Source organism: Nannobrachium achirus, assembly GCF_963921795.1.
Source record: "Nannobrachium achirus genome assembly, chromosome: 19".
NCBI lineage: Eukaryota > Metazoa > Chordata > Actinopteri > Myctophiformes > Myctophidae > Nannobrachium > Nannobrachium achirus.
The window spans coordinates 50,608,107-50,627,725 of record NC_137826.1 but is presented as its reverse complement, the minus strand read 5'-3'; the positions used below and the strand labels follow the sequence as shown (position 1 = coordinate 50,627,725).

Here is a 19,619-nt window from a genome sequence, read left to right as displayed (position 1 = left end):
ATAAGTTCCGGATCGCAGCTTTTTAACCCGGATTGTGTATTTACGTGTGAGGGAGAAAAGGGGAAAAAAGGGGAATGCTTCTGGCAGTTCCCAAGTAAAAAAAAAAAACAACAACAAAAAAGAAAACATGGGCTGTTGTAATCACTGAGTGAAAATAATGATTTTGCTCCTGCCAAGTGGCCAGGCATCTCTCCATTAGTTCTTTTATAGACGACATCTGCTTCTGTTAGCCCGTTAAGGCCTAGAATTATTTTATACTATTGACAAATAGCAGATATACAAGCTCACAGCTTTGTAGATCTGCTATTTTTTTTTTTTATAATCTTGAAAATATTTGCAAATCATTGAGTGTATATTTTTCAAAGCAAACTTTTGTAACTCAAATCTCTGCCACTTGGGAGTCACTGGAACAACATATTTTGAGATGGGGGTCCGCAGCCTAATACATGTCATTTTGGGGCGGTCCTTGACATGAAAAAGTTTGAAAACCACAGATTTAGAAGAAGACATTTATAGAATCGGGTCAATGTATTCAAAGACTTGGACACGTTTCATAGATTTTTTTTTCTTAAAAAATAGCAGATCTACAAGCTCGCAGCGCGGCACTCGGTGCCGCGCTGTGAGCTTGTAGATCTGCTATTTTTCAATAGTTAAAGCATAAAATAACGGTTAAAGTGATACTTCGTTCCCGGTTTTAAGGTGTTAGACGAGGGGAGGCTGACACGCGGGCACCCTGCCATCCTCGCTCACACCTTCCACTGCATGGCACTCGCCACAGGGTGTAATTACCAAGTGCATTTACTCAAATACTGTATTTAAAGCTGCACTTATGCAGCTTTCCTCTTCTACCCTGGATTTGCACCCGGTAGTGCTGACATTCTTTTTGCCTGCTTGCTTGCTCAGGGGATGAATATAATCTTGACCATCAGGTCAGAATTCACCCTTTGTCAAGTCCCGCCCGTTGTCCCGCCCCTCTTCGCACCCATTGGTTGCTGTGTCTTGGTGGGACAAAAGTCCTTTCTCTCCATCCACTACCATTGAAATTCAGTTGCTTCTTATTGTTATTCTGTGTATCATTTCTCATTTTAAACTTGGTTTCAGTAAAAAAAAGTACAGTCTAGTGACTGGGCATATTTTTAAATGTTTTTATTTCTCCAAAAATGATTTAAAAAAATGCAGAACCAGGGCGGGACAAGGCAGAAAGAGCCTGCTGGTTGGTCAGTCAGGGACCAATCAGAAGGCTGACAAAGGGTGAATTGGTGTCAGATCCTGTGTCTAGGTTCAGACATGATTTGTAAATGTCTCAATAGAAGAGCAGGGAGACCAAATACAACCACCCCAATTGTACAAGTTATATTGTATCAACATACTCTACCATGATACATATTGGACAGAATTACATTATATTCATTAAAGACGTTTTGTCTCTTCATACTTCTCCACAACATCTCGGAGGCAAAAGTTGTACTACAACTGCAATTATTTGGCAGCTTTATTTACCATTTACCTAGCATATTTAGATTATTAATAATTACTTAATCAAATCATATTCAACATTTTCCGAAAATGTATCTTCAGACTCACAGCGTATCACATCGCGATGCAATGAGCTTGCAGATCTATTTTGCATTCTGCATAATGAGCACTTTTTGGAGTACGCACATCGTCACTGTCGGGCAGAAACCTCGTATCTCCAAGTTTCAAATTGGTATGTTTTTTTTTCCCCCCGTAAATTAAAGCCCTACTTCATCATAGTACAAAGGTGTCGCAAAAAAGTAGGGAAAATAGCAGATCTACAAGCACACAATGCCTCGCGATGCAAAGCTTCAGGATTCAAATTCCAAAACATCAAAAGTAGTAGATTCACGCAAGCAAAACAGACGTGTCGCTTTCGTGTCGCATTTCAAGCTTGTGGATCTGCTACCCGCGATACTTTTTGATACGTTTCGTCTGTTTTCACTAGTTTAAACCATGTTTAAAATGATGCAAAACAAATGCAAAACAAACGGTTTTGGACATACAAGGTTTCCACCCGACGACGACGATATACTTGGCAGCCGCGCACCGCCATCAGCGGCCGGTCACGCCTCTCGCAGGCGCTCGCATCCACTTCCTCCACATGCACAGAGAACAGAACGTGGCCCCCGGCCAGACAGCCAGCGGCAGCATGGGCTAAATGTTGGACGGATGCTCAAACAGCGATGCAGGGACGTGCAGAGAATGTTAGAGAGGCAGGGGCTGGAGGCACGGTGGCGCAGTGGTTAGTGCTTCGCCTCACAGCTAGAAGGTCCTGGGTTCGATTCCCGCCGGGGGACGCTGTGGGCGCTGGCGGCGTGTTCCTCCTCCGCGTCATCAGCGCCCACACCCTAGGTGGGGTTGGCGATAGGGCCTTTCTGTGTGGAGTTTGCATGTTCTCCCCGTGTCTCCTAGGGTTGATACCCTCACAAAAACATGCACATAATCCTGGTCTCAATAATGCCTCCCCCTGGCCAGCCGGGGCGCCTGATGGAGGGGAAAGGAACTGGTTGGAATAACGTGTTCCTTCCACGCGCTACGTCCAAACCAGGGAAATCTCCACTGTCAGGTGAAAAGAAGCAACTTGGACTCCTCATGCATAGAAGGAAGCATGAGGTCAGTCCGTTGTCTCCCTTGGCGCGGCAGAGGGAGAGCAGAGCCCAGGATTACATAGGCAATTAGCACTGGGTAAAAAAATGGGTTACAAAATTGTGGGATAAAAATTAAAAAATAAAAAGAGAGGCAGGGGCTGACATTTCTAAAAGGGCCTTTTGGTGGAAATATCGAATAAAATATATCGCCGACCTCCAAGCTCACAACGCGTCGCAGCGCAACGCGTTGTGAGCTTGGAGGTCAGCTATTTTCGCTATGTGATACCACACTGAACTAAGCATACAGATCTCAGAAAATTTGAATATGATGTAAAAGTAAATATTCTTGAAACTTTCATACACTTCTTGAAACTTTCATATATTCTAGATACACTGCACATTCAGTGAATTATTCCAAACCTTTTTTTGTTAAAATGATGAACTTTTATGGCATACAGCTCATGAATATCAAAAGTCTGTACCTCAAAATATTACAATATTACACGAGACCACTCAAAACAAGGATTTATTTTAGAGAAATGTCAACCTTCTGAAGTCAGTGTTGCTTCAAGTCCAGTGGGAAGTTTCCGAAGTCAGTTATGATTTGGGGTGCTAGGGCATCTGCAATGCTTTTTTTCACAATATTCAAATTTTCAGAGATTGATCTGTAATCAAGTCAATACTGGAGACAATGCTGCATTCAAGTTCAGGAGAGTTTGGACAAGGTAATTCTCTGCCTTCAGGTATGGCATGGATGGAAAGGAGGGCATTTGCATTTCTTTCAGCATAGTAAAAACTGCTTTCATGGTCTGGGAGAGGGCACTGTTTAGTACGGACTGATAAAAGGGCAGGGGCTCAAGCCCCCTTTGATGTCTATGTGTGCACGTGCCTGCAGTGATGTTCTCCTGGGCTGGAGGAATGATGTGATGGCTGCTTAATTGAGGAGTTACCTTTTTTTTATGTGTTTTCACCGACCTGAGTGGGCAATCAAGCCCCTTTCCATATGGTGGGTTTTAGCTTTACCTCTTAGCGTTTACAGTGTGGACCGTGGCCAGTTTATTTGGAGTTTGTCCATATCATCGCTGTTGGGCAAGTGACCCAGCATCTCTGTCAAATGGGCTCAATATTCTGAATGTTCTGCAGCACATCTGTTTAGTGTTTACACTAAGTAATTAAGTCATTCAAATCAGTCCCACGGTTTTAGCTGCAACATTAAACTAAGACAGGGGTCTTCAACAGAGGGTCCGGAACACCTAGGGGGTCCTCATAGTTACCACAGGGGGTCCTCCAAATATTTGAGTGATAGAATGTTTTTTTCCCTCCTGTTTTATATTATATAATATATCCATATCAATATCCATATTCCGTGAACTTTAGTGAAAAATAACCGATCTACAAGCTCATAATGCCTCGTGCTGCGAGACCTTGTGAGCTTGTAAATCAGCTATTTTTGGCAAAGAGCTTTGGTGTAGAGGGGAAAAAGAGCAGACTAAGTACTTGTAAAAGGTCAAGTTTATCAAGTATTGACAGCTCAAGTGGTTAAATATCTGAAAACACAAATTGAAATGAATCCAAAATACACTGATGATTGTGCTGTCAAACGATGAAACTATATGGAATCTATGAACAGGTTGTGGGGGTCCCTGCTTCATCTCTCTCTCAACTAAGGGGTCCTTGGCCTGAAAACATTTGAAGACCCCTGAACTAAGGAACACATGAGTGCATTAATAGATTTCTTTTTACATTAGGCATGTGAAGTAATAATACAAAATACAGAAATACTGTATGGCATTTCTTTTTTAGAAATGGCATTCACAAAACCCCTTTGTTCAAATGTCCTCATAATTATAGTAAATACAATGTTGGGTATGTGTGAGCGTGCATGTGTGCGCGTGCACACATCTCTCTCCCTCTCGATTCCTGGCAGTGTAGCACGTTGGTGAGAAAGACTGAGAAAGCCCTGCACTGTCTGCTGTAGTGAAATCTATCCATGACAAACGGACGTGAGACTCATATGAGAGACCATAACTCAATAAGCACAACCTGACCCCTTCTTAAAGTCTCTCATTAACTGTCTGCCGTCTATACTTCCCAGAACTAACAGTATCATCCATCGTATCGTCACTGTCTGTCGGGCAGAAACCTCGTATCTCCAAGTTTCAAATGTGTATGTTTTTCGTAAAGTAAAGCAAAGCCCTGCTTCATCATACAAGACTGTCATGCAAAACGAGTGAAAATTGCAAATCTACAAGCAGACCCGTGGCCAGCCTAATCAGCGCTCTCTGCCAGCTCTCTCGAATTCGTGTTTTTTGCGGGTTTTGGGCTGTTTTTAGTCGGTTTTGGGTCGGTTTGGGTGGCTCATTAACTGTCGGCGGCACCCCCTTTGAGATTGCGCTCTAGGCGGTCGCTTATACCGCTTATACCTAGCCACGGCAATGTCTACAAGCACACAACGCCTTGCGTTGTGTAAACCACTTAAAGGACTACATTGCCGGTTTCCAATATACTGTAGATGGCCCTCACTTGCTCATGACAGGTCTCAGAGGAGGGCTGTGGACAGTTCAGAAACCTGCTTAGTGCTTATAGCTGTGACACAAATACTAACTACGTGGGATTCATTGGAGCACATGTTATATATTTGATTTCCTAAAAAAGTTTTTTATGATATTTCTATCCAACAGCGACCATATAACAGCACTCGGTGGACAGTAACAAACAGAATGATCTTTAAATAAGGCAATCAACCTTCTTATAAGAGACAAAGTATAACTGCCAAATACAAAACAGGAGAAGAGGGATGCTTAAAACAAAATGGCTATTGATTCCTACTATAGTGCTTCTGAGACGAGTTGGGAGTCTCTCCTCTCGCGCGCGAGAGAGAATGCGACAAGATGTGCATTGTGAGCTTGTAGATCTGCTATTGTCAACATGTTTGACTCCAAGAAATTAGTCAAAAGTCAATATTTGTCTTGGTGGAATGAAAGACTTTATTATGACGTGCAGTTCACTGGTACAAGGTCAACTAAAAGGAGATCCTAGAAAGCACTTGGCTTATTTACACAGGAAACCACTTAAGCATCTCATATAACATTGAATGACAGACGGATAGAACACAGTACTATGCAGTAGATAAAAAAAAAAAAAGAAAACAGTGCAGGAAAATAAATACAGTAGATATTTACAATAGAAGGGTCAGGGGGAGGGTAAGGCTGGGCTAGGTTTGTTTTTACCAGTTACGAGCGGCTGCCGCCTGTAGGTGGTTTTTCAGGGCGATTTAAAGGGTGTTAGGGATTTACACTCCTTTAAGGCGTTCGTTAAGGCGTTCCACATTTTGGTGGTATAGCAGAAGAATGAGGTTTACCCGGCTTTGTATTGAATTGACTCTGGGTTGAACGTGATCTGTGGTGCGGCCTCTGGTGTTGTAATTGTGGACATCCTTAACGTTTTTAAAGTATTTTGTCCACTCTTAACTGGTGAGTAGCGTTCAATCACCACTTCTGATGCGTGTGCTTACGAATACCAAAGTATACGTTTCACAACTTCCTAGGTGCCTTTTACACTTAAAAAAAATATATGATTTGATTCGTGCAGTAAACAGTAAATATTGTTTTATTATAATAGGGCTTTGAAAAAAAGTTACATAAATACATTTACGGTTTTCAGTCGTCTGGATGTCTGACAGCTGAATGGATTACCAACTCTCCTTGGTATTTTGTATTGACCGAGAGTGCGCTAGCGTTCCCGCTGTAGCGCGCGTAGCTTCAAGCGATGGCTTATATCTGTATCCTCCCGGGCGCTACGGTCGCTGCTTCAATAACTCACAGACCGCACGGGGAATCACTCATATCAGATTTATAGCTTTAAAAAACAAACAAACAATCAGTGGTGGAAAAAGTACGCGATTTCTTTACTTAAGTAAAAGTATCAATACTGCAGCGTAGAAATACTCTGTTACAAGTAAAAGTCTGGAATTCAAAATGTAGGCCTACTTGAGTAAAAGTACAAAAGTATCGGTGTACATAAAGTAAAATGTTAGAAAATAGCATATCCACAAGCTCACAACGCGTCATGCAGCGACACGTTGTGAGCTTGTAGATCGGCTATTTTCAAATAGCCTAGGTGTAATATTATAATTTATAGTAACTAAAGTTTTCAAATAAATGTAGTGAAAGTAGGTCTATTGCAAATTGGTACAAATACCTCAAAATTGTACTTATGTACAGTATAAATTAAATGGTCTTATGCCATGGCTACACAGAGCTGGATTTTTCATATATCCTGGTTTTTCAGATATCCACATAGAAAAATATCTATGTCCACACGACAAAGATATCTAGGTCTAAAATAATCTGATTCCCCAGACCTCCACTAGGGGGACAAGCACACACACAGTAAAGTCTTCAGAGATATCCGGGTTCCATGTCTACACGGATCCAGATATCCAGATATTTTTCAATGTCTCCACTTATTTATCCGGATTGAAAAATATCCAGATTCACTGCCCAAAATATCCAGCTTTGTGTGGCTGCAAGCCCCAACAGCACCAAAAAATGTCTAGATTCACAAATATCCAGCTCCGTGTAGCCATGGCCTTAGTTGCTTTACACCACTGCATGCATGCCGTTTCCATAGGGAATAGAGCTGAGAGCGTCGATGTCATGTTAAAGTGATCCCTGACTAATACGACAAATATGTCTTAATACATTATAATTGTCCTCTATAACTACAATGTAAAATTAAAAACACCTTAAATATTTTATTTCTTCTAGAAATAGCTAATCTTTCACTCAGTAGGGGAAATGCCTGTCTTTAAGTTGATGATGTCATAAATGTCAGGTGTCATTTTTATGGCATGCATGTGCAAAAAAACAAAACACAAACACATTTGAAATATTGATTTGATGCTCATATTAACCATAGGAAGTATTAAGTTTGTTTTTATTTTCACATGCATGCCATTAATTCCATAGGGATAGATCACACTTGACATTTATGACATCATCAACTTGCGACGGGCATTTCCCCTATTGAGTGAAAGATTTGCTATTTCTAGAAGAAATAAAATAATTGAGGTGTTTTTAATTTTACATTGTAGTTATAGAGGACAATTATAATGTATTAAGGCATATTTGTTGTATTAGTCAGGGATCACTTTAAGGTGTTTTGTCACTGTCGAGTGGAAACCTAGTACTGCAGGGACGTGCAGAGAATGTTAGAGAGGCAGGGGCTACAATGGCTAAAAACGGGTTGCAGTTGGAGGTCGGCTATATCGGCTACAGTACTGTATATAGGCTACCACACTGAACTAAGCATAACCAAGTCAATAGTGGAGTTGTGGCAGCATGGAGTTCAGATATGTTTTTTTTTCTGCTGAAAACGTTGGACAAAGTAGGGCATTCCTTTACAGAAATAAAAAGACAAAAAGCTGGAATACGGAGATATGAGTTTTCTCTCTCCGATTGCAACGGTTTAATAACTCTATGCTGATTTTCATCTCTCTGTCAACCTAAATATCACAAAGATATGTATCTTTGGCTTCCAGCGCTCCTTGAATTTCCCTTTAAATTATATAAATAACCAGAACAGATGAAATCCGCCCCGCGAAACCGAATGTGATTTGCTCTCCTGTTTTCTGCTGACTGGGTGTTTTTTTCTTAAGCAGTGACTTTTGGGTGGCTTTTTGCTCCGCGGCACGCGTGCTGTCTTCTCTCATCTGTTTTAGTTAGTTGTGTGTGTGTGTGTGTGTGTGTGTGTGTGTGTGTGTGTGTGTGTGTGTGTGTGTGTGTGTGTGTGTGTGTGTGTGTGTGTGTGTGTGTGTGTGTGTGTGTGTTCTTGTAGTGCTGTACTTGTGTCCCTGCGTGTATAGCATTTGAGACAAACACGTTGGAGGACAAGAAGAAGAATGTTTTTTGAGTTACGGGTTTACAAGTAGATTCTAATCTTTATTTATTTATTAACCTTCCGTTTACACTCAAACAGACATCTGGATATTCCTACTCATAGTCACTGCTTGTCGAGCAGAAACCTTGTATCTTCATTCTCCAAGATTAAAAATGTACGTTTTTTCATGAAGTAAAGCCCTGCTTCATCATACAAGACTGTCTCACAAAACTAGAAAATATTAACTAGAAAATATTAGCTAGAAAATATTAACTAGACAATATTAACTAGAAAATATTAACTAGAAAATATTAACTCATTATTTTAACTATTTTTAACTAGTTATTTTAACTATTTTTAACATATTTTTTTAAATGATAGGCTAAATACAAAACGAACAGTTTTGGACATAGGTTTCTACCCGACTACAACGTCATTAAAGAAAGATCCCACTAAAATACATGCTGGAGAGAGAGAGAGAGAGAGAGAGAGAGAGAGAGAGAGAGAGAGAGAGAGAGAGAGAGAGAGAGAGAGAGAGAGAGAGAGAGAGAGAGAGAGAGAGAGAGAGAGAGAGAGAGAGAGAGAGAGAGAGAGAGAGAGAGAGAGAGAGAGTCAGGCAGTTGGACAGTAAGCAGCAGTGTGTCTCACACAGAGTTATGTGCAGTATTATGAGTGGCTGCGTGCGGCGAACAATGGCCCTCTGGTCAGCGGACAATTACAATGTCCTTTAATGGACACTATCAGCACATCAGCGGGGCGCGAGGGGGCGTAATGGACTTGCACAGCCCTTACACGCTAATCAATCACTTTGATGGCTCTCGCTATGTAAAGCCCCCTCGCTCACTGTGGCAGAAGTGAAGTGAATGGGGCCACTCACACACTTAAGACACACTTAAGACACACGTGCAACCACACACACTCACACGCACGCGCAGCGGCGACGGCTACTGGAATGTTGATATCTTTATCTGTGTTGATAAGATCTCTTCTATAAAATTGTGTTTAACTCGAGAACTTGTGCGGCTTCACATGGAACCAAATGGAACCATTCCATTTGTATACGCTCTGACTTAAATGGACATTGAGAACTTTACTGCCTGTTCTCTTAGTCTTAATTTCACTATCCCTTTCCTTTATAATCTTTCACATGTTCTCTCACACATGTTTTAGTTAAAATAACACCTTAAAGGTGCATTTAAAACATTTTCAGTTTTATAGTTATATAATTGGTCTAATGCTCATTAAAGATGGCACCATTTCTGTCTACACTCTGTGTCTCATTGACGGACCATGGAAAGTCATCTTATAAAGAGCATTTCAGGCAGACGACTCTTGGATTAATTAGAATATATTTGTATTTTGCATTTACTGAGCATGATATATGAAGCATCGTTTGGCGTCAGGACTCTGTCTCTATTCATTCCCTGTAAGCATAAACATTTTAGATAAGTTATAGGCCCATACCAAATAGAATTACGGGGAATTATAATATCATTTACAGCAAAGGATTTCTATTTTCGATAGGCCTATCTCTGGAACGTTGCACTTAAACCCTTTGCTTTGCCTTGTTTCCATCAAAAGACATTTGTATGCAAATGTTGATGTATCGCAAAGTCTATACAGACAGCACACTTTGCCAAAAGGTTATTTTTATTTCAACTTGCTTGAAGTACAAAAGCTCTGTCAATAACAAAAGACCGTATGGGATGAATTGTCGACAGCAGTCCATTCATCAAACAACTATACGGTAACTTTTAAAATGGTACGTTGACTATTTTGACGTGTCTGTTGTCCAAACTGTCAGATCTACAAGCTTGCAGCGCGGCGCGCTGTGAGCTTGTATATCTGCTATTTTTCAATAGTTAACATTCATGGGGGGCCCGCAGTGAATCCTTGTACCCAGGGCCCAGAATTTGGTGTACGCCCCTTGGTACACTCTACTTACGGTATGTCTGGGGCAAAAACACAATAAAACATAGGCACCATAAAAACAAAGTGTAGATGCAGTGACTCTTAAAACACGTAAATAACCTAAGTACGTTATGTTGTCAGATTTGTCAGGAGGAATAAACAACCATGGCTATGGAAACAAGCTAAAAATAAGTGAATATAGCCTATAGGCCACATGAGCACTTTAAACCTAAATTCCCCTATTTGAAAATAGCCGATCTACAAGCTCACAACCACCATTGTCTACAACAAGCAACTTTACAGAAATAAAAGTCCAACATAGCTTATAATAGTCAGACCTGGCAACACTGCATGTTATTTCCTCGAACCTAGCACAACATGGCTTATATTATCAGACCTGGCAACTGCATGTTGTTTTGTAGGCTAGGCTGCTTGCTAACAGACACAAACTGCACATGTAGCCACAGACAATCACAAACTACACCACTCTAAAATCAATATGTTTTTAAATACCGTATACAGCAACAAGTAAACTTCTCCTGTGCCTGTTCCATAATAGCCTACAACAGTGCGCAGACTGGGTGAGAGCAGTGTCTACTTTCTCCATTCAATAAGTGTATGTCTATGTGTGCACGTGCACTGTTTCAGATGACTCAGTAAACAGTCACACCAGGAACGGTTCCTAACCTGAAATGCGTTGTCCTGTGAGTGTGTTTCAGATGACCCAGTAAACTGTCACACCAGGAGCGGTTCCTAACCTGAAATGTGTTGTCCTGTTGTGTGTTTCAGATGACCCAGGAACAGTGCTCTCATAGGAACAATGTCCTGCAGAGTTCAGAGAAAGCTCAGGTGTACAAAGTGGGGATCTATGGCTGGAGGAAGCGCTGCCTCTACTTCTTTGTGCTGCTGCTGATGATCCTCATCCTGGTCAACCTGGCCCTCACCATCTGGATCCTCAAGGTCATGAACTTCTCCATAGTAAGTCCACCACTTCCCTTCCTCTCTCGCTTTCGCCGCGGGCCGGGGGCTCGCTGGGATTTCGCGGCGGGAGCTGGTTGTCCTGTATAGTTTCAGTGCACAGATTATTGTTGCGATGGTATTGTTTAAGACCAGTGGTTCCCATTTTTTATGTCTTTTTTCAAAAAAGTCATAAATTATTTCATGTCGGGTGGAAACCTTGTATGTCCAAAACCGTTTGTTTTGTATTTATCATTTTAAAAATGATTTAAACTAGTGAAAAAAGCAGATCTACAAGCACACAACGCCTCGCGGTGCAAGGCGTTGTGTGCTTGTGGATCTGCTTTTTTCACTAGTTTAGTGCAACACTCTTGTATGATGATGTATAGGGCTTTAATTTACGAAAGAACATAATATGTTGTAAACTTGGAGATACAAGAATTTCTATCCGACAGTGACAAAATAGTGAAATCACAACTTACATTACATATATTAATTATTTCAGAAGTATTTCATAAATACAATGACATATTCTCCATATATAAATAAAGGTTTAAGAGGTCATGAACTTCACCATAGTGAGTCCACCACTTAACTTCCTCTCTCGCTTTCCCCGCGGGCCGGGGCTCGCCGGAATTTTGTGGCGAGAGCAAGAGCACGCTCGTTCCTGTTGACGTTCAGTGTATGATGCAGGCATAACGATGGTCATTGTACCTGGATCATTGTTCTCATGTTTTTGTTACTTCAGCTTTTTTTTTCCTTGAAATTTAGAATACAGGTCATTTTAAGCCCCTATTCCACTACAATACCGAACCAGAACCAGAACTTTCAAGAACCCATGAAGTTCTGCTTACGTTTCCTTATAACCAGACCTAACCCGGGAAGGTCCCAGAACCTTGTCTGAAACCGGGCCGTCTGCTATGGAAACAAAACCAGAACCAAAAAAATAGGTTCAGCTTCTTGAAAGTTCTGATTCCACCTTGTAGTGGAAAAGGGGCTTTAGACAGATGTTAGGTTCATTGTTTACCTGGTATTCTATAGTTTAATGCACAGAATATTATTTTTGATAGCATATTGTTTAGACTGGTTTACTCATGATGCTATAGTTTACTGAGACACTGCACTGTCTCTCTGCATTGATGTTCAGTTTGTGTTCATCTTGCTTATTGCACGTCGCTCTGGTTAAGAGCGTCTGCCAAATGCCTAAATTGTAAATTGTCAACTAAGTATGGAGGCGCACGGCATGGGTGGATTTCTACACGGAGGGCTGCAATGCTGCATTCAAATTCAGGGAAGTTTGTAAAAGGCAAATCTCTTGGATGCTGCCTTCGGAATCGGTACAGCATGGAGGCGTTGCGAGCATGTAGATCGGCTATTTTCACAATTTCTGCCTCTAATATATGATAATTTGACCAATGTTTGACCAGAGGTACTAAAAAGGTCTTAAAAGTCCTTGTTTTAGAAACTTTAGAAATGTGCAGATACCCTCTCTATACACTTATACTGTGTGTTGGTCAGTCTGTTTACTGAGTGAGAAAACAACGTTAACATTTAGCTAAACATCTGGAGACCCCCCAAAATAATTTGGGGACCCCTCTGAAGGGGTCCCGACCCACAGGTTGAGAACCACTGGTTTAGACAGATGCTTTGTTCATTGTTTACCTGGTATCCTATACTGTAGTTTCAGTTGTACATAATGTGATTTAGATAACATGCTGGGTTCGTTGTTCATCCTCGACCTGGTTTCTTTGAGGCACTGACTCTGAGTGTGACTGCTGATTTGACGTGACATTGCTATTGTCAAGGCTCATGGAAAATGCAGACAGTTGCGCTGCACCACTTATCCTTTTGATGTCAAAAGGATAAAAGACATAGAAGCTAAAATGCTCATTTCCATTGCAGTCCTTTAAAGTTGAATGTGTACACGTGAGGGTGTGTGTGTTTGTGTGTAAAAGGACACAGTTGCTTTCCCGCTTTTAAAAGGGCAAAGTAAAAGCAGCAAATTGAGATTGGGTTTCCAAATCTGCGACAATGACAGTATTATACAAGAGTGATCCCACGTTTGTTTGACCGTGTAGTGCAATTTCAAAGTGGGAATGAAACACATTTTTAAACCAAAGCATGTGTTGGTAGTCTTGAATTGGACCATTTATTAGAAAAGGCATTTACAACTCAGTGATTCCTGCTGTTATTGTCTTATCAGCCTACTTTAAACGATACAGAGAAAAGTGTTTCTGAACACATTAGTAAATGGCAGTGGTGGAAAAAGTACTCAAATTTCTTACTTAAATAAGTATCAATACTGCATTACAGTATACTGTAGAAATACTCTGTTACAAGTAAAAGTACTCAAAGTACCAAAAGTAGAATGCACTCGTTATGCAGAATGTCCTAGTTGAAGTTTTCAAATGTATAACAATCTTTTGAAAATAGCAGATCTACAAGCTCACAATGCGTCAGATCGCAATACATTGTGAGCTTATAGATCGGCTATTTTCAAATGGCCAAAATGTATATAGGCTTGAAGCGGTTAAGTCATTTGTAACTAAAGGTTTCAAATAAATGTAGTGGAGTAAAAGTACAATATTTGGGTCCGAGATGTAGTGGAGTAGAAGTAAAAGTATTGGAAATACTCAAGTGAAGTACAAATACCTCAAAATTGTACTTAAGTACTGTACTTACGTGCTGTACTAAAGTAAATGTACTTAGTTACTTTACAACACTGGTAAATGGAAGCATAAAGTGTACACAGCCTTTATCTGCTTTTAACCAATGAAAAAAATGAAAATACATTAACAGATTTCGCATTAAAAAAAGAAAAAAATCATGAAACAGACTTAATGGAAAGGAAACACTGTTCACTCTTGACCGACCGAGGTTTGAAAAGGTTCGAGAACCTGCATGCACGAAAAGTGAAAAAGAAACACTGACATTCCCAGCATCTATGAATATTCAAATATGCAAATGTCACATCGGCTTGTGCCCCGCCCACCACTGCTATTAAAATTTCCGAGGGGTTTCGGGTTTCGGCAAGTGGCCAATTTGCATATTGGCACAGTAAAAAGGCACCTGTTCAGGCCAGGTGCAGGATAAAAGCACACTATATGAAGATTAAATTAAATGTATATGCGCTGGGTTACAGCCCCCATTGCTTTATTAAACTCATTTAGAACGGGTACACATTATTGTGTATTATTATTTTATGCTTTAACTGTTGAAAAATAGCAGATATTTGCGAGCTTGTAGAACTGCTATTTTTGAAAAATATTGAAAATTTGAATTTTGACCCGATTCTATAAGTGTCTTTTGAATCCTTCTAAGATTTCTTTTGAAAAACCTATGTTTCTATGTCAGCAATCTGGCTAGGCATTGTTAAAGAAAAGTTCCTTTTCACTTGAACTGGAGCTCAGTTGGTCTGTTCTTGAGAGACTACTATGTCAGAGGTTCTCAAACCTTTTCTTGTGAAGGACCCTCAAAATGACATGTATTTGGCCACGGACCCCCATCACAAAATATTTAGTTCCAGGAACCACCCGGAAGCAAAATTCGAGTTACAAACGTTCGCTTTAAAAATACATAATTTGAAATATGTGCACACATTTTCACGACTTTTTCAAAAATAGCAGATCTACAAGCTCGCAGCGCGGCACTCGGTGCCGCGCTGTGAGCTTGTATATCTGCTATTTTTCACTGGTTGAAGCATTCAATAATCCCATGCCTAAATGGATTAAACACAGCCCTTTCAAGCCAACAGGGCCTGATGGAGAGCCTGTTGAGTTTAAAAAACCTGCCTCAGTTTAATGACGTCTATGGAGATGGATATAATCCTGTGTGCAGTAGTGGTGTAAAGTAACTAAGTACAAGTACTTAGGTAGGCCTACTGTACTTTTGAGGTATTTCCAAGACTTTTACCTCGACTCCACTACATCTCAGAGGCAAATATTATACTTTTATTCCACTACGATTAGTTGACAACTTTAGTTACTACTGTACTATGTACATTATGGCCATTTGAAAATAGCCGTTCTACAAGCTCGCAATGTGTCGCATCGTGACACATTGCGACCGGTTTTGTTTGTACAGAAAAAAAAAAGAAAGAAAACCCTGATGCACGGCGATGGATTTGAACCCACAGACTTTGCGGTAGTGGACAGCTTCTTTACCACGGCGCGACGTGAGCACCCCTTAACACTTGTTTTTTACAAAATAAATATCACATTCATGTCAAATGATGGACACCTTTGCCAAAAGAACATATCTCTGACCAGGGCAGGAATTTCATGAAGGCCATGAAGGCCATGGCCGCCGTTGCGCCACAGTTTGGCCGTGTGCCCCTCAAACCAATAGCATGACCTGAGGCCACAGTGGCCTTAATGCCCCAGCTGACTGTACCACTTTCTCCTCCGTCTCTTTCTTGTCAATATGTAGACAGTAGACACCAGCGTCTCTTTCTTGTCATGTAGACACCAGTGTCTTTTGTTGAGATTCTGAAATCTTAACTCCCCCGAGTCCCCTGGATTGGTTTAAAGATGTTTTAAACCAATCCAGTGACTTTGATTGGTGCATGGCTGAGCATGATCAGATTGTAAATACCACAATTTATCTATTTCACTGCAGAATAGGTCATCATTCCTAACCCTTAAATTCAATCAAATTCTTTCAATGGACTAAAATCTTGTTTTATTTGATGGCCCCTAAAATGACGAAATTCCAGGCCTGTCTCTGACTGTACACCACCCTTTACTGTGAAAGGTGCATGCTTTTTTGTTGTTGTTTTTTTGAGTGGAGGGAGAGTATAAGCAATGTGCTTCAGCATGGTGGTGGTGAGCAATTATTTTTTTATCAGTTGTCGGGTGGAAACCTTGTATGTCCAAAACCGTTCGTTTTGTATTTACCGTTGGTGCCTGTTGAGATTGGCACATTTTCTGTTGCAACCTGCCAAGATCACACGTCTTCTTTTTCTTCTTTTTTATTACTTTCAAAAAAGCACCTGCAATTTAGTGCATTTGAAACTACATTGCAGTATTACTGCTTGCCTCCTGTGAATTGTTTTATTTTAGTTTTGTTTATTTTATTTTTATTTCGTTGCTGAGTCAGGTCAGCAGACAAAGTGATGTGAGTGAGATGGAAAAAAACCTGGGTGAAATCTGCCAATCTCAATAGGCATGAACGGGAATGTGAGAAATGATGGTTGGAGGTTGTGGTTTGGCAGCCAAGGAGTGTGTGTGCAAAGTTTGGCATGGATAGGCACAACGGTTCCGGAGCACTAGTCTTGGAGCCAATAGACACGCCCACTCTCTGAGTGGACTGCTTCTCTTGGTCTGGAGGTGTCATATGACGCGTCTCTTTCTATCGGTTTCTTGGCTAACCGACCAATGAAATCAATGCAAGACGGAGGAGGGAAGCGTCTAACTTTTGAAAATCAACAGAAACAGTGGAGGGAGGGGTGGCTCACCAGAGTTCTTAACTCAAACTCTGCCATCAAAATACCCCTTTGTACCCCTTCTCTGCCATGCCCGTAGAACCCGTAAATGTAATAAAAATGAATTAAAAATTTTTTTTTTATCGAAGCGCAACTAAAATAGGCCGGAACTAATGCTCCGTGATCGGTTTCTACACGGACACATTATTGAGCGGACAACTTTAACATTGGAGTCCCTGAACCGGAAGCGGAAGTCCGTCCTCTATTTTGGCCCGTTAACTTTCTGTCTGAACTCCGCGGCTTACAGATGGAGAACTTATTGATCAATTGAAAAAGTTTCAACGGATTTGAGAAGCTGATGGAATACGCGAACACACGATGCATAGCAGTGTCCGATAACGCACGATGGGAACTGGACGAGCGCCCACGTTAACAGGTAGGAGAAGCCGGCAGTGAAAGACATAGAGAAATTAACGGGCTTTACGGCCGTAAACTACGAATGAGTTAATTGCCTCCTTTGATCTTCAGAAGAGCTACAACTACAAGTGTCGATAGCTCGTTAGTGATTCTCTCTAATCAATGAAACATCAAAGACAATGACCTGTTTGGTGCATGTCATAGAGGGGAGGGGGAGGAGGGAATGTTTTGTGTACACAAGTCAAACACAACCCCTCCCACCAGATCTCTTGTGATTGGGAATTTCAAATCCCCTCCCCTTTGTAATCAAATAGAATAGGGACAACTTCAGACTCAAGCTCAATTGAATTTCCCCCTTGGGATAATAAAGGTATATATCTATCTATCTATCTATCAGCGTAGAGTCTGAAATCAGGCTACTAGTCTTGTGTAGCCTGATTTCAGACTCTACGCTGGGGCTTGAGTCTGAACTTGTGGCCATTCTATTTGATTGAAAAGGGGAGGGGATTTAAATTTTGAAATTCCCAATCACAAGAGATTGATTGATTGATTATTTTATTGGCACAATGAATTTACACACATGTACAGTGGACACATTTAAAACATGTGGCACAGCACTGGTAGAGCTAAAAGCATTTTGTCCAATAGGAACATCCCAATAAGTCCTTTTACAGTCTTGATTCCATTGGAAGTCCTTGGCACTCAATTTACAGAACATGGCAATATTTGTTGCATTTGATAAATATAAATAATTCACATATATGTAAAGAAAAAAAAATAAAAGGGGAGGGGGGGGGGGGGGGGGGGGTCACTTTTTTCCTATCTTCAGGGAAAAATGTAGGCTACCTACGCCTCTGACCTCCTGAAAGATGAATTTTCAGGGCCGTTTTAAAGGAGGCCAGCGAGTTACTTGTTTTAAGGGAAATGGTCAAAGAGTTCCACACTTCAGTGGCTTTATTGTAAAAGGAGAATTTCCCCATGTTTGTACTATGGGTTTGTATTATTAAATCGTTGTTTACGCTCCCTCTGGTGTTGTAGTTGTGGGTGTCGCTTACTTTTTGGAGGTGTTTGATCAAATATGCGGGCACTGTGGGGGTTGATGATAGATTTGCATTGACTATTTTAAACATCAGACCCATTTTCAATTGTTTAACCCTGTCTTCTACATTTAGCCATCCTAGGCCCGCAAAATGAGTGGGGGATCTGGTGGGAGGGGTTGTGTTTGACTTTTGCACACAAAACATTCCCTCCTCCCCCTCCCCTCAACGACATGCACCAAACAGGTCATTGTCTTTGATGTTTCATTGATTAGAGAGAAATCACTAACGAGCTATTCGACACTTGTATGGCTCAATCAATGACTGCAGTTCGGAGCCCTTTTGAAGTTCAAAGGGAGCAATTAAGAACTCTGGTGAGCCACGCAGCCACCCCTCCCTCCACTGTTTCTGTTGATTTTCAAAAGTTAGACGCGCCCCTCCTCCGCATTGCATTGATTTCATTGGTCGGTTTCGGTCGGTTTGAGAAGCTTTCGGTAGCAAGAGACACGTCATATGACACATCCAGACCAAGAGATGCAGTTCACTCAGAGAGTGGGCGGGTCTATTGGCTGGAGCCAGGCTAAGTCTTGTGTGACAGTCTTGTATGGTGAAGCAGAGCTTTATACTTTACAAAAGAAAACGTACAAATGTGAAACTTGGAGATACGAGGTAAAGTGCCCGTCAGGGACAATACACTGCTTAGCAGTAATAAGACAAGGTCAGAGGAATGCATCATTATAAGTGACAGAATCTTCTCAGCAAGATGTTTCTCCGGGCACTTTGCCACCCAACATCTTTGTCTTTTTTTTGGCCAGAACATTTTTTATCTCATCGTGTTCCTTCTTCCGAGACAAGTGCATGTTTAGTCAGGTCAGGCTGGCTCAGAGACGGGTTCGCAGACATTTTGAGTTGGCTACAGCAGTGAAGCCTGTTTATTCAAGGTTCAAGGTTCTTTTTAAAAATGTTTTATACACTGACTCAGCCATAGTCAACCATTGCACACATCCGTAGACCGTAGTGCAGGGACGTGCTGGCTGTTGGGAAAAGCGGGACAACTCCCGAACGGCCGGTTCATTCCCGGCCGGTCCAGGCCAGCCATTAGGAAAAAATTAAAAATAAAATGTCGGCCTTCGTTCCATTTTGGGGGCTTGACGGCCAACAAATTAAATCGTCACTGTCGGGTAGAAACCTCGTATCTCCAAGTTTCAAATTTATAAATTTTTTCGCAAAGCAAAGCCCTGCTTCATCATACAAGGCCGTCTCACAAAAGTTGTGAAAACAGCAGATCTACAAGCACACAACGCCTCGCGGTGCGAGGCGTTGTGTGGTTGTAGATCGGCTGTTTTCACTAGTTTAAATCATTTTTAAAATGATAAATACAAAACAAAC

The 19,619-nt window shown here is 41.1% G+C and overlaps 1 protein-coding gene across 1 annotated transcript in view; it reads left to right on the top strand.

Annotated features, from left to right (window-relative positions):
- The window catches only part of sgcd (sarcoglycan, delta (dystrophin-associated glycoprotein)), a gene marked incomplete at its 3' end in the record, with an annotated part of 198,528 nt that overhangs the window by 45,756 nt on the left and 133,153 nt on the right, over positions 1-19,619 (top strand). Inside the window, exon 2 of the mRNA XM_080749542.1 lies at positions 11,187-11,375. Coding sequence (XP_080605668.1) covers positions 11,187-11,375 — 189 coding nt within the window. The remainder of the gene's footprint in view (positions 1-11,186; positions 11,376-19,619) is intronic.